The sequence below is a fragment of the Berkeleyomyces rouxiae genome (genome assembly GCF_048999995.1).
Source record: "Berkeleyomyces rouxiae strain 22BRR77 chromosome Unknown BrBRR77_ptg000004l, whole genome shotgun sequence".
Taxonomy (NCBI): Eukaryota; Fungi; Ascomycota; class Sordariomycetes; order Microascales; family Ceratocystidaceae; genus Berkeleyomyces; species Berkeleyomyces rouxiae.
Window position 1 is genome coordinate 86,377 of NW_027396494.1, and position 14,991 is coordinate 101,367.

A 14,991-nucleotide genomic window follows, 5' to 3' on the forward strand; every position below is an offset into this window, starting at 1 on the left:
CCGTGTTCCAGCTGTTTGTTCTCTTCGTTCAGGTGCAAACCTGCTCTTTTCATACTTATACTCTTTTCACAGGTGGACTAGCCGCCTGTGACGCCCATTCGACCAGTGAATCTTGGCATACGGCGTAAAAATAAACAACAACAGCTGGATGGAGAGTCCTCCTGGCTTCTACGCTGGACCCTTAAAAGTCACAGGAGATGCTTGAAGTCTTGCGAACCTGTAATTGCTGATCGCCCGGGAGCTGTTTGGAAGATGACATCCAACTGCTTCCGTCCGGAATATGCCATCGTATTGCTATGAAATAACAGTAGGTAGACGTAAAAGAATCAAATCAAATCAAATCGGATTGGACCGGGTTCCCGAAAGTATGTCTAAGAATAAAATCAAAATCAAAACCGAAAGTATGGTGTTGGGCCGTGCTAGACGGAAGGCCTTCTCAGGTACAATCCCTGACGCTCAAAAGTCGTGGAAAGTACTGGAACTCTAGGCGCACTTGCAACTGCTGACGATTGTTTTGGAAAATGACATCATGCTGTTGCTTCCATTTGGGACATTGCCTTTTCATGCCGGTGGAATCAAGAGCTAGCATCAAACCCTAAATCGATACCCACGGTCTACCAGCTAGAGAGACTATAATTTGTGCCCAAGACAGTTTCTAACTAATAGCTCTGCGGCTACTAACTAGTTGAAAGCGTAGGTAGTAGTTGGGTTATACCGGTGGTAAATTCTTCTCATAACTAGCTAACCAAGCTTTCTACAAACCCGTGAACAGCATAGTGAGATGGACCGAAATAAGCTGGAATAACTCGTAGCACTGTGTTTGAAGAGGTGAATCAAAGCTAATAATACCGACCAGGTCATTGACGTCAAGTAGCGATTTGGCATTGGTTTTATTTTTCTATTTTTGCAATGGTGTTTTTCATTGGTGTCTGACTATGACTATATGTATGTACCTGTACCTTTACAAAAATGACAAGATTTAAATTGCCACCGCAAAACTGCACTTTGGCTTGTCTCCCAATGAAAAAGGCTTGGTAACTATTTAGTTGGTTAGTCAATCGCTTCTCAAAATTCTCTTTTGTCGATAAACGCGATAGAAACGCAACCTTCTTAACTTTCGTTTTTCGTTCGTCGACAATCCACGAGACGCAAATCAGCTCGAGTTTTCCAAATCATTTACAAGCAAATGCCCCCCTACTGCCTACTAGAAATTATAGCATAGAGTCTGCAAAACAAATCCCTAATTTGAACTTGGGTCACCATGGCGTCTGGACATGGCGACAAGCATTTCTGCCGAAATGTGCTCCAGTACAATATTATGGGACTTTTCGTAAGTGCCCCAAGCACATTACCTGCCTCTCTTCCCTGCCGCCTGTCTGCTGCTTCAAGCAAGGAACACTGTGGTCGCTAGCATTCTCGCCTCGCTTCATCTGCTGTCGTCCACCGTCTTCTTGGTCCTGCCCCGTTCCCGTCTTTTTCCCCGGATACCCGAATACACGGCCCCGCTTTGGGACCTTCCCCGCCTTCTTCTTTTGGTTGCAACACCGAATCTGGTGGAGTTCAAAAGAACGTCAATCAAAGACTGAGGAAAATGAGAAGCGACATCACGCCGCGAACATACACATGTACCACGATTCTTCCACATTCTAGAACCGTCGCAGAAGAGCCATGGAAAAAGAAATAAAAAACTCCACCACCGCCTTCACCACTACCCTGCCCTCTATTGAGAGCTTGCCTGAATCCGGTCTAGTCTACATGCCCGCCAGCTTATGCTGAACTAAGCTGTCGGTATCTATGTCTCACTACCTCAACCATCTCACAGCCTTGCCCTTGGGTGGCATTTCTACTGCCATCTTTCCCGTGAAAATCATTTTGCCTTGCACCGTATCATTGTCTAACCGCATTTCCCAACAGCCTTTCCATTACTTGATTCCTTGGATTATCGCCATGGCCTTCATCAAACTTGCCATCTCCATGTTCAATGAACAATATGCCAAGTCACCTTTACTTACCACTGTGACTGTCAATGGCGTTCTGGGCGGCATTGCTGACACAGTGGCCCAGACCATCACAGCCGTGAAAGCCAACTATAAAGTCAAGAAATGGACCAACCCCCACGGATCTGCAGGGGTTGGAGGCCAGGCTGGAGCCGATGTTGATGCTGAGATTGAACTTGATGAAAAGACAATGATGGCCTGGAAGAAGGCTATTTTGCCCAGGGCTCCAGTGCCTGCACAACCGTTTGATCCTGAACGCTTGCTGCGCTTTGTAGGATACGGAATGGCCATGGCGCCCGTGCAGTTTGGCTGGTTTAAGCTACTTGGGCGGGCTTTTCCCCTAACCAAGTCAGCAGCTATGGCACCGGCACTTAAGAGAATGACGTGTGATCAGTTGATATTTGCGCCATTTGGTGAGTTGATGCCACTGGTGATGGACACAGCACGACGCGAGCAAGTGCCAGTATGCTAACCGATTTTCTTTTCCCGTTTAGGCGTTGGTGTTTTCTTCACGGCCATGACATTGGCTGAGGGCGGTGGACGTCCAGCCATTCAAAAGAAGCTACAGGACATGTATCTACCAACCCTCAAAACCAATTGGCTTGTATGGCCAGCCGTTCAAATCGTCAACTTCCGCTTTATGCCAGTGCAGTTCCAGCTTGTAAGTGCCGTCCCATGAGATATACGGGCCACTATCTACTATGTAGCATGACCTACTCCACTATATCTCTACACCTGCTGACTTTTACCTCCTCAATCTCCTCATGCATAGCCCTTTGTTTCCACTGTTGGAATCGCATGGACAGCCTATCTTTCGCTAGCCAATGCTACCGAAGACGCCGAGATTATACGACTACCATCCGAGATTTCTCTGCCATAGACCACCGGTCGCTTGATATTTTCTATTTCTTGACTCTGGGAGTGCACCACTCACACTGCCGCTATTTTGCCCGCAGGTCAAACAGAGACCGGGTCGATAACCGGCCAAGCGAGCCGCAATCAATACGTCTTTTAGTTATTTAATCCGTCTTTGTACCGGTTCACCATGCATGTCTACACATTGGATAACTAGTTAGTTATTGGTATTATGGAGATCGTCAATACATACAAGTGCAGGTACAAAGCGGTTCTCGCCTAGGATTCAGTGTCCTGTCCTTGACTTCGGTTGAGATATCCTGATTCTGCCAGCCTCCCAGCAAACACAATGAGAACCACGCCAAGTCAACTCCTTCGGGAATTCTCTACATTGAAAAGTAGCGCTTCTAGTTGCCTGTTGTTAGCAAAAACCACTCAAACCATATAACCCTGTGTAACCCTAAGAAATGAGGCTCGGAGCCCACTTATCCGGCTCTGCCAAGCGTCATTTTGTCGAGTTTTCAGTGTATTCCATTGGCTCTTCCTGAGATTGAGTATGCACCTGCTTGTTCCGGCCCTGTCGTCCGAGCTTTGCCCCTTGTGCAGCACTTGCATCAATCGGTGCCAATTATGAGTGAGTGCTAGATTTTTTTCTTCGTTGCTTTTGCTTTGACACAAGGTCAATAAAAGGCCGCAATGCCTCATAATACCAACAGTGTACAAGCACAAATAGCTATATAAACATAGTTAGGCAAGAGCCACCACCCAGATATCACGCCACCCGAAGCATATGCAAAAGGCGACAATTATGTAGGCATTGAAATGTGTATCCCATCACACCTTGATGGCATGGCTTATGGCAATACAGGCAAGACAGCTTTGTATCAAGCAACTGCTCCAAACCTGCTTTCCTCCCCCTCTTGTAACTTGTAACTACTTATTACACACATCCAACTTAAGTGGACCATGAACCCCACCATCAGAGGAGTCGTAAGTTATGCTCCTTCCTTGTCTGATCCGACCCCTCCTCCCCTCGGCATACAAGTACAAGTACAATTGTAGTTATCATCTTCTCTTTTCCCTCTTCCTCTCTTTCTCTCTTTTTTCTTTTCCTTTCATCATCCATCGATCGAAACCACCCACATAAAACTCATTCACAATGTCTCTGTCTTCTAAGCTCTCCATCACCGACGTCGACCTGAAGGGCAAGCGCGTCCTTATCCGTGTAAGTACCTCTCACACCCACTCCCCATATTTCCGCTCTCTCATTTTCTCTGCTCCCACCGATCGAGCTTTTCTTCTGGTATCTGTAGTTCTGCTACGCCTAGGAGCTACACTCCCATAGGGTTGTTCTATTTCGATTAGGGAACGCCTCTCCCGACATCGTTTGCGCTTGTACATTCCAAAATTTCCTCCATCTCAAATTTGTTCTAGGTCCACAGCTAACAATAATCCGCCGATGCTTAGGTCGACTTCAATGTCCCTCTCGACGCCAACAAGAACATTACCAACAACCAGCGTATTGCCGGTGCCGTTCCCACCATCAAGTATGCCATTGACAACGGCGCCAAGGCTGTTGTCCTGATGTCTCACCTGGGCCGTCCCAATGGCCAGATCAACGAGAAGTACAGCCTGAAGCCTGTCGTCCCCGAACTGGAGAAGTTGCTCGGCAAGTCCGTCACCCTGGCCTCCGCTTCGGTTGGTCCCGAGGTTGAGGAGCTGGTCAACAAGGCCGATAACGGTGAGGTTGTCCTGCTGGAGAACCTGCGCTTCTACATCGAGGAGGAGGGCTCCGCTAAGGACAAGGACGGCAACAAGACCAAGGCCGACCCTGCCAAGGTTGCCGAGTTCCGCAAGGGCCTCACTGCTCTGGGCGACATCTACGTCAGTGAGTAACACATCTGTTCTTTTTTTTAGCGCTTGCATACCTAGGCAGCCTTTAACATCACTCCTCTTTAGACGATGCCTTCGGAACCGCCCACCGTGCTCACTCCTCCATGGTTGGTGTTGACCTGCCTCAGAAGGCCGCTGGTTTCCTGATGAAGAAGGAGCTGGACTACTTCGCCAAGGCCCTGGAGAACCCCCAACGTCCCTTCCTGGCCATCTTGGGCGGTGCCAAGGTCTCGGACAAGATCCAGCTGATTGATAACCTGCTTGACAAGGTTAACACCCTCATTGTTTGCGGTGGCATGGCCTTTACCTTCAAGAAGGCTCTGGACAACATGCCTATTGGTACTTCCCTGTTTGACGAGGCTGGCTCCAAGAACGTTCCCAACCTGATGGAGAAGGCCAAGAAGAACAACGTCAAGGTTGTCCTGCCCATTGACTTTGTTACTGCCGATGACTTCTCCCCCACGGCCAACACTGGCAGTGCCACCGAGGCCGAGGGTATTCCTGACAACTGGATGGGTCTTGACTGCGGCCCTGAGTCCGTCAAGCTGTTCAAGAAGACTATTGACGAATCTTCCACCATTCTCTGGAACGGCCCCTGCGGTGTGTTTGAGATGGACAAGTTTGCCAACGGTACCAAATCCACCCTAGACTCTGCTGTCGCTGCCTGCGAGGCTGGCAAGATTGTCATCATTGGTGGTGGTGACACTGCCACCGTTGCTGCCAAGTACGGTGTTGAGAGCAAGCTGAGCCACGTTTCTACCGGGGGTGGTGCTTCTCTGGAGCTGCTGGAGGGCAAGGCCCTGCCTGGTGTCGTTGCTCTGTCTACTAAATAAGTGCAAACCACAAACATAGACATGTACTGAATTAATGAAATCAAAAAAATAATAATCATGTAAACTACACCAAGACACCAAATCAAGTATTAACGACGATGTGCCAGGAGCTTCGCATATTAATAGCGAATGATGCGATTACGTTGATATCAGTCAACCAGTAACTAGTAGTTAACTAGTTAATACATAGCTAACTAGGCGCAAGCTGCGGCGGTTTCGTCTGCTACCCACATGAACATTGATATACAGATGGAATTCACATCGCATGTTGGGTGGTCGTCAGTCTGGGTGTTGAGTGTATTTGTCATTTAGTCGTCGTGTTATGTCTGTTACTATCTCCTTTCCTCCAAGCAACACCGGCAGCCACTCATCTCTTCTTTGCGGCCTCGACCTTCCTCAGTTCCTCCCTATTGATAATATAGTTAGCTAAATGGATTTTGCAATGGTCAGAGGGTAAATCACAGAAAGCATACTTCAGCTGCGCTGAGAAATCGTCGCTAGTATCGTCATCATCCCAGCTTTCCTCCCAGAGATGCTGTGTCGCAGTGCTGCCGCCGACAGCTTCGGACTCTGCTTGCTCCCAATCTACATAGCACCCAGTTAGTTGTCCTAGCACAGAAACGTCACCCGGTTTGGCTTTTGGGGGATTGGAGAATGGAATAACCAACCATCTGCAGGGAAGTCCTCAAACTCATCATCTTCGCCGACCACTGTAGCCTTGGCGGGGGTCTCAACGGGGTCGGTGGGCTTTTCAGCAGCCATGGCTTTCGACTCAGTAGTAGACGGCATTTTTAAGAGTCTACTTGAAAAAGAAGAAAACTAAGATCGCAAGGTTCTAAAAGTCTGATACTGAAAGCTTCGAAAGATCGAAAGCCAAACAAGCTATGGAGCAAAGGCTGAAACTTGGTTTTGCTGGGAAAGATAATAGCGGCGGTTGATTGTTCGCAAATACAATTCTTGCTAGTATTCGGGCAAATCCGAGTTAGCTTCTAGGGCGTAGAATCGTGGGTAAAGAAGTCGTCAAGGTCGTGCGTGAGCTTTGCTTTGCTTCGCTATGCTACCAGGTGTCACGACACTTCATACACGAAGCTCAGTTCAGCCTGGTGGTAGCCTCAGGAAATGGCTGATGACAAATGTGGACCAGAAGTATGTGTACAATGGCATGTGACGAAGGGCGAGGATGGGAGATAAGGGTTGACGGGTGACGGAGCCCGGCGGTGAAGACAGGAGGAGACATGCAGCAAATTATCACCGTTGGGCCCGTTATTATACAGGGCAAAATGCCCAAACAAGTATGAGCCTGATACAGAGAGGAGCAGTACAATCACATGTAACTAACTAACTACACAAAGGACAAGATTTGGCTGCTTTTTTTTTGTTTGAATGGCGAAGACCACTAACTAATCAACTAAGCCTCCGTATTTCCGTCCATGCGACATGTGTGGTTTCTAACCGAGCAGGAATCTACACAAGTGCACACCTAACTACAAGGCAATGTGTTTGATGGCCGTGTAGTAACTAGCTTAGTTATACGAGTATATACATGTATCTATAGTGAAAAAGGCAGTTGGTTACTCCGCTATGTGTCAGTTCGGCTCGGTCATTGTCTGTTCTCCTCCCTTCTAGTTTATTTATTTCTCTAATACTCCTCCCTCCTATTTTCCCATCACCATTTCTACTTGCATCATCACCTCTCCTGCTTCATACAAGAGGCCCCTTTTTCTTCCACCTCATCTCTATTCTTCACAATGAGCCGACTATCCTCATGGTTCCGGCCCAATGACCCGGGCCCGTCTGACGAGCCTAAAATATCACCCGAGGAGCTCATGCGCCAAGAAATGGCCGACATCGAGGCAGCCTTCAAGGCTACCGAACTCATCATGGACGACGACATGGACGGCGCCGAGATTCTGCTGCGCCAAACGGGCGACTCATGCTACAACGCCCTGGCATTGGCAGTCATCAGCTTCATGCGGGCCATTCTCGGCTTTGAAAAGGACGTCATGTCATCGGCATCAACGCAATTAGACACTTGCGAGACCCGCGCCTATGCCGACCAAAAGCGGGCCCAAAAAGAGTTCACGCTGGATATGTGCGGGCTATATCCTCCAGGAACCGAATATCAGCTAGTTCTTGCTGAAGCGCAATTGATGGGCGCCGTGGTGGGTGTTCTGCATGAGAGTCTCACTGAGGCCTTGAAGAGCTTCTATAAACTGCGCAAGGCGTACCTCACTCTTGAGAGTATCATGAACGCAGAGACAGTTATGTTAAAGAAACGGAATAAAGATGGGCTTGTTCTCGATGACGATGAGCTTTTCAACAACCCCCGCGATGTTTTCATTCACAGTGGTACGAGTATGTGTTTTGGCATTCTATTGTTTTTGTTCTCCATGATTCCCCCGTCTTACTCTCGGCTACTTTCCATGCTTGGCCTTAAGGGAGATCGCCAACGCGGTATACAGCTCCTCTGGAAGAGTACCGAATATTCCAATGTTCATGGCGCTGTTGCCGCCTTGGTTCTGCTCAACTACTATCACGGACTCCTTGGATTCAGCGATATTCTACCAACTGCAGAACATTGGGATGATGATGCCGATACCATTGGCTATCCCCGAGCTAAATGTCAGGCCTTGCTAGCGCAAACCCAAAAGCGCTATCCATCCTCGGGCCTTTGGCGACTTGAGGAGTCGCGACTATGCTCTACAGCCCGCGATCTAGATGGTGCAATTGCTGCTCTACAACGTATAGATATTCCTCCCCCAAAAATGAAGCAAGTTTCGGCCTTGATCAACTTTGAGCTAGGCATGAATGCCCTCTCTATCCAGAGCTGGTCCCTGATGAGCGAGGTCTTCATAAAAGGGCTAGAACTCAATGACTGGAGTCATGCCATGCATTACTTCCTCGCTGGAACGGCTGAAGTAGAGCTCTACCGCGATGCCCTTGCTGCTGGGGATAGCGTAAAGGCTCTGGAAAGAAAACAAATGGCTGCCCAGTACCTGGGCAAGGTGGTCTCCGTTGCTGGACGCAAGAAGTTTATGGCCAAACAGCTTCCGTTTGAACAATTTGCGATTCGAAAAATTTACAAATGGGAAGAGCGGGCCAAGGTACTGAATCTTGACCTTGTAGATGCTATAGGAATGAGCCCAGCAAGTGAGATGATAATACTCAACAGCGGGGCCAAACGCATGGACTCCACTCAGGTCAAAAAGGCCCTGGATCTCCTTAGCTGGGACAGATTAACAGCACCAACTGAGGCTGTCAATGCCATCAAGGAGACACTTGACGAAAGTGGCAGCAAAGCTGTCTGTGAAGCTTCCTTATTAAGAACACTGGGTCAGACCTCTGAGGCCCGACAAATTCTAGAGGCTGAAGTTCTGAAGCATGATAGGTGAGATATCATTGCGAAAGAAAGTTACCTACCGAGCCATCAATGGCCGAACTAACACACATTTGTGTAGATCTGCCTTCAAAGGCGCCAACCGCGACGATTGGATCCCCCCGGCCGCTCACTATGAAATGGCTGTATGCTACTGGTATGAGGCCTGTGCCCAAACTGGTATTGACGACGCGTCACTTTCTCCATCTTCGTCCTCCTCGGCATCATCGTCAATCTTGCCGTCCCCCAATACTGCTCCGTCCTCAACTACTGACATCACCATCGAAAACACCAAGAATTCTGCCGTAGATGCGGCACGAGATGAAGGAGAAGCTTTGGCAACTGGCAACACAGACAGCCCTTGTCGTGAGAGAATAAAGATGTGTCAAACCCATCTCGATAAGGTAGCAAACTGGGAAGCATTTGTGCTGGATGCCCGTATTGGACTGAAGGTCCAGACCGGCATAGAGACCATGAAATGGTTCCAAAAGGCCAAGCCATAGTGGTAGAAAAGCCCAAAAACAATTAGAATTGCAGTCCGGAATTTTGTATCCATCTATCTGAATGTCATGGGTCAATCATTCCATGTGTGTATACACCAAGCTCCAGTGACTAGTGAACTATATCGTAGAAATAATTTTGAAGCCCGTGCGCAGATATTTAAAACCGTGTAAACAAAGACATTGGGTTCGGTGGTGGTGCCACGGAGTGCCCAATGCTACACGGAACACTTGCTTGTAACTGGGACTGGCATCGTGAAACAAAGAACAAAATGCGACTAACTACACCGTCCACCGACATGTCAGTCTAGTGACCGCGCAAGGTCCCCGTGCCGTTATGGCCAAGAAAATTACTACAAGGACACACGTTTCTGAGACCAATCGTAGGACATTGTGCTTGTAATTCATATGCGCATCATCGCTGTAGAGACGCAAGTTGAAGTGGACCTCTTGAAAAACAAGAAATTGCATGTGGAGCAATTCCGAAGGAAAGAAAGCTGCGGAGCTTGAGGGCAATAGAAGCGAGTAGGGGAATAGGCTGTCCAGATAATAGGCGAAACTAGGGCTAAGATGTGGTTGTGTTTCATACAGTTCCATTCATCTGAAGAAAACGATACCTGGTACGGGGGGGAGGGGTGAGAGAACCACAGGAGAACGATGAAGAAGATGGGCTGAAGAGGTGTATGGATTTGAGTGTGTGCATAATGCATGTACAAGAATCAAGAATGCATAGTTATTGCATATGCTACTACACTATAAATATGCATGGCGGAGAGGTATTGGTGGTTGCGTGACATGAGGCAGAGCCTCTTTATGTAGCCAGTCATGGTTGTTATTGGCTGAAACTCGTGCAACCGTGAGTTAGAAGTAACTGCCTGTATAAAAGTGTGTGTACACAGGTACAAACATGTCCAGTGAGACTTGGGGGGACTTGGGATGTACGGTACATACATATGTACATACATGTGTACACTTGTATTATGTACCTTGGCTGGTACGAGGCAATGCTTCACCATGTGTTGTATGGCATGTAGCTGCTTGTATGCAGCAATTTCCATCACAGCAACTGTCAACTATCATGCTTGTGAGATGTCTTGTCTAAACGAGGCAGTTGCTTCTGCACACATGTGCCTTCTCTTTTATAATGAAAAAAAATATTGCTTCGTATGCTCTTGCCAAATTCAATATGTCCCCCGTTCCCCTCATTTACGTAGGTTTTTCTCTTTTTTTATTTCGTCTACCACCACCATCATTGTTACGTCACTATCATCACCACTCTCTCATCACCGCGGCGTCCAGGAACCCACCGCCGTTGCTGAACTCTAAAAACAACTCCTCACCCAACTGCTCGGCAGTTCCCGTGTTTTGTTTCTGCTGCTATTTTCTTCCTTTGTACTTGTGCCTGTACACACAAACACACATCTCCACATTCTTTGCTGCCCTTCTCATCTTTAGCCTGCTTTCACTTTTTTTAGGAACACCCTGTCTGCCCACTCGGAAATAAACTTGCATAGCCAATTATCGTTGGTGATGAGCTTTGGGGTGATAATCCAATCTTGCTATCTGCAGCCTCCCTGCATTTGCTGTAATCCTTTATGCTTGTTGCTGTTGTCTCGGGCACTTGTGCTTTTGGGTAAGTTGGTGTTCCTGGCACATAACTAAGTTTTCAACCAGGATCGGGCTTTCATCTGTGGAATCCTTTTTTTTTTTTTTTTTTCGCCATATCTTTACCTTACGGCTACAGCTTTTCCTAGACGACATACATACATACACTTCCACCGCCTCAAAAAAGGCTCTCTCGGATTATCCGAATTATCGCGGTAATACAAAGTATGCACCTTTCGGCTTAAGCACTTGTATTAATTCATACCAAGTTACATAGTTAACCAGTTACATATAGCCCAGGCCCAAGGCCCCAAGCTCCATGATCCTGGACATTAGCTCACCCATTGCTTCAACCCTTGGCTTTGCCGCTGTGCTCCCGGTGATTAAACATCAAGATTCACACGACTGTGAGGTGAGTAAGCTATTAGAGTAGTCTTGCCTTTCACCATGCTTCCTTCCCCCCTGCCACCCATCCCCTTTCACCATATACATACATACATACATACACAGCCAACCCACTTGGCTGCTTTTCCCTCTCTCTCCTCCTAGTTACTTCAAATCTAGATAGCTGAGCTGACGGCAGGCATCTCTTGTGATTTGCCAGTTTCTACTCCTCCTGCCACCGCCTTCCTACCGTCGCATTCACTCATTTGCTACGCCTGTGCCCACCCTTCCTCTATTCATATATTCTTCGGGTTCAGTGACTGTAGGAGATTAAATTCACAAGAGTTACAGGAATTACTTATAATGAATGTGCTTCCTTGACTAGCAGTCTCCCACGCCTTTTCTTCCCGTCTTCCTTTCTTCTTCTTCTTGGAACACAATTTTTTTTTCCTTTCTTGCCTCTTCTCCTCACCGTCCATCCTCCTCTTTTCTCCCACCGCTAGAGTCTGCTTTGGCAGTCTCCTTGTTTCACTGTTCCATGATGGACTATAAAATTCCTGCTTTACCCCCTATTCCTAAACAGACTCGTCAAAACTCGCGCCAAAAATCGCATCAGAAGGCGCTTGGCCGCGTTGAAACTCCAACTCCTCGTTCTCATACCATTCGTACTCCACCCAGACGCGAAAGTCCATCACGCTCACAACAACACCAACAGCAACACGTCTTGGTCGCGCCTGCTAGCCCCGAAGTTCTGAATAGTCTCATCTCTAGTTTTGCTGTCATCCAAAAACCCTCTTCGGCTGGGCTTGACATTCCCTCACACGCTCTGAGACCACCACCACCACCGCCAATTCCAACTGCGCCACTGTCAGCACCCCTGTTGGCCCCTGCTCCTTATCGCGACCGTGGAAGCTTTGGCGTCGACTACGGCGCATTTCGCCAACCATCTCTTGAAGATTTGCGCGCAGACAAAGTTTCGCCCCCTGACCTATCTGCTGCCCCTCCCGTGATAAAAACCTCTAAACCTCCTTCGGGATACTCCTCTTTGACCGCACCACGAGGTCTCACACACCGCGACTCTTCCGGCGGCTTGAAGGCCTTGCTGCGCTCCAGTTCCCGCCCGTCTTCCAAGGGTTCATCGTATTCCAAGGACGACAACCAGAGTATTGGGAACATCTCCATAGATTGCAGCACTGGTCGCAGTCCAGAGCTCCGCAGGTCGCGCTCAAGCGACAGCTGGGGTAGAAAACAAGGCCGTAATCAAAAAGGCCTTATGTACATGAGCTCTAAAGAGCAGCTGCGAGAAAAAGAATACGAAAAGAAAAGAGCCAGCATTGAGGCGTCTGGTGGAAACATGGACCCCAACAGTCCTATGTTACGATCAACTGCACCCCTGGCCGAAATACCAATCACTGAGGAGCACATCACATCTACCGACTCTCCTACAGCAGTGACACCGGATAATAAGATAATGACGCATAACCGTCAGTTTTCACCAGGGCTTGATAGTGTCAGTTCACATCGTATTCCTATACGCGACTCCTCACTCCGCAAGACTGGCTCATCCAATGTGCGCAGATCGTCACTTCGTAACTCGCGTTCCAGCAAACGCGACAGCACTAGCGGCCTCTCACATGATGGAGGTGTAATTCCTGAACATGGTGAACCTACTAGACATATATCTGATGTTTCGCTTGATAGGCGGCATCGTCGTGGTATGAGTTCTCTGGATGCTGGAATATCGCGCGGAACAACCCCAGATCTGTATAGTACATCTGGTCAATCGTCTTCTCCCACTGGTCCCATGAGTCGGTCACATGTGCCTATTCACCGGCATGTTTCTGACAGTTACAGACCGCCACAGAATAAAACTTCCGAGTATGAATCTGGACTCGGGGCTGATTCAAATGGAGTCGAAGAAGAACAAGGTGCCCCATCTCCTGCTGTCGCACAACGTCGTAGACGGGATGATAGCACCGACCGTACCAGCAAAAGACGATCTGGCCGGTACTCCTCTGATGCGTTAGATGGCCTCAAATCTAAGCGTAGTAGCTCAAGATTGAAACGATTATCGGGCAGCTCGAGCCCCAAGCCAGAAAAAACAGACAGAAAGCGGTCTTCACAAAGCAACCTGCCTGAACCCTCGCGCATGTCTGCAGCATATGAGCGCCCGCAAAGTGCAGACTCTATTGACGATGCTGTGGAGTCGTACTTGTGCTCACCTCGCTTGTCACAGAAAATCCGACATCCCCAGACCGGTCGTGTCATCTCGTTCTCTGAGGTAGGCGATTCTGAGGGCTGCGCTGTTTTCTGTTGTGTGGGAATGGGCCTGACTAGATACATCACTGCATTTTACGACGAGTTAGCTTTGACCTTGAAACTACGTTTGATTACTCCTGACCGCCCAGGCGTGGGTGAGAGCGAGTCGTATAGCGATGGAACGACGACGCCGTTGAGCTGGCCTGGTAAGTTGACTTGATTGACACAGGCTTGTCACTTGGACTGTACTAATATTTCATGTAGATGATGTTTATGCAATCTGCCAAGCCCTCAAAATCACCAAGTTTTCTATCATGGCCCATTCTGCCGGTGCTATTTACGCCCTTGCGACAGCTTTGCGTATGCCCCAACATATATGTGGTCGCATTCATCTCCTGGCGCCATGGATCCCTCCATCTCAGATGAACGTGTTCGGGAATTCACAAGCTCTTCCACCAACCAACGCCATACCTACTTCCCAACGTATTCTACGTGCTCTTCCGACTCCGTTTTTGAAAGCCGCCAACAGCTCCTTTATGATAGCCACTAGCAGTTCCATAACTAGCTCTTTGCCAAAGACGCCTCGCCGCAAAAGAAAATCAAGCAGCCAACAAAAGTCGGCAAGCTTAGGTGTTGGTCAGGACAAGGAAAATATAGGGTTCCAACAACAGGGCTCTAAGCTACCGAATGAGCCATATTCGAACATAACAGCGACAGAAAATATGGATAGAGTAAAGCCAGGCTTGACGAACACTGGACCAGAAACGAAAATTCTTACCGCCGCCTTTGATGCCCTGTCAGATAAAGAGCGTCAAAAGATTTACGACGAACGTCTGACACATGCGATATGGGAGTTGGCAACCACTGGCGCTAACCCTGCCGTGGACCTCCTAGTTTGCCTCGAGCGTCGCCACACCATCGGCTTCCGGTACGTGGATATCACACGGCCTGTAGTTATCCACCATGGCAGCCGGGATACACGTGTGCCCGTGGATAATGTCAAATGGTTAGGGAAGACAATGAGACGTTGCGAAGTGCGTGTGCTAGAGGGAGAGAGCCATAGTCTCATGGCTAGCGCGACGGTGATGGGATCGGTGTTGATGGAGATTTCAAAGGAGTGGGATGATTGGCTACGTGCCACTGGACACAGTGGCCCAAACGGTCCTATATCAATGCCCCCGCCGCCTCGTTCATCCCGGATGGGTATCCTACGGTAGACGGATAAAGGATAGCAAGGGAAGGAGACAGTGAGGATTATGAGACCCATGTTCCCTTTGTTTTGGACTTTT

The 14,991-nt window shown here is 48.4% G+C and overlaps 5 protein-coding genes across 5 annotated transcripts; 4 read left to right on the forward strand and 1 right to left on the reverse strand.

The window, feature by feature from the left end:
- Window positions 1-1,261: 1,261 nt before the first annotated feature.
- Window positions 1,262-2,877, forward strand: BROUX77_004211 (uncharacterized protein; the record flags this gene model as incomplete). The annotated part of the gene is made up of 4 exons (XM_073748949.1): window positions 1,262-1,330; window positions 1,915-2,410; window positions 2,492-2,658; window positions 2,770-2,877. 4 exons carry the CDS (start codon window positions 1,262-1,264, stop codon window positions 2,875-2,877), a joined length of 840 nt encoding a protein of 279 aa, XP_073604668.1.
- A 1,134-nt stretch (window positions 2,878-4,011) lies between these two features.
- BROUX77_004212 (uncharacterized protein) lies at window positions 4,012-5,578 on the forward strand (the record flags this gene model as incomplete). The annotated part of the gene is made up of 3 exons (XM_073748950.1): window positions 4,012-4,077; window positions 4,320-4,740; window positions 4,812-5,578. 3 exons carry the CDS (start codon window positions 4,012-4,014, stop codon window positions 5,576-5,578), a joined length of 1,254 nt encoding a protein of 417 aa, XP_073604669.1.
- Window positions 5,579-5,945: 367 nt separating this feature from the next.
- Window positions 5,946-6,367, reverse strand: BROUX77_004213 (uncharacterized protein; the record flags this gene model as incomplete). Its single annotated transcript, XM_073748951.1, has 3 exons — window positions 5,946-5,985; window positions 6,052-6,163; window positions 6,247-6,367. The coding sequence occupies 3 exons, from the start codon at window positions 6,365-6,367 to the stop codon at window positions 5,946-5,948; spliced, it is 273 nt and encodes a 90-aa protein (XP_073604670.1).
- A 959-nt stretch (window positions 6,368-7,326) lies between these two features.
- BROUX77_004214 (uncharacterized protein) lies at window positions 7,327-9,457 on the forward strand (the record flags this gene model as incomplete). The annotated part of the gene is made up of 2 exons (XM_073748952.1): window positions 7,327-8,966; window positions 9,037-9,457. The coding sequence occupies 2 exons, from the start codon at window positions 7,327-7,329 to the stop codon at window positions 9,455-9,457; spliced, it is 2,061 nt and encodes a 686-aa protein (XP_073604671.1).
- A 2,527-nt stretch (window positions 9,458-11,984) lies between these two features.
- Window positions 11,985-14,919, forward strand: BROUX77_004215 (uncharacterized protein; the record flags this gene model as incomplete). Its single annotated transcript, XM_073748953.1, has 2 exons — window positions 11,985-13,908; window positions 13,967-14,919. The coding sequence occupies 2 exons, from the start codon at window positions 11,985-11,987 to the stop codon at window positions 14,917-14,919; spliced, it is 2,877 nt and encodes a 958-aa protein (XP_073604672.1).
- Between the last annotated feature and the right edge of the window lie 72 nt (window positions 14,920-14,991).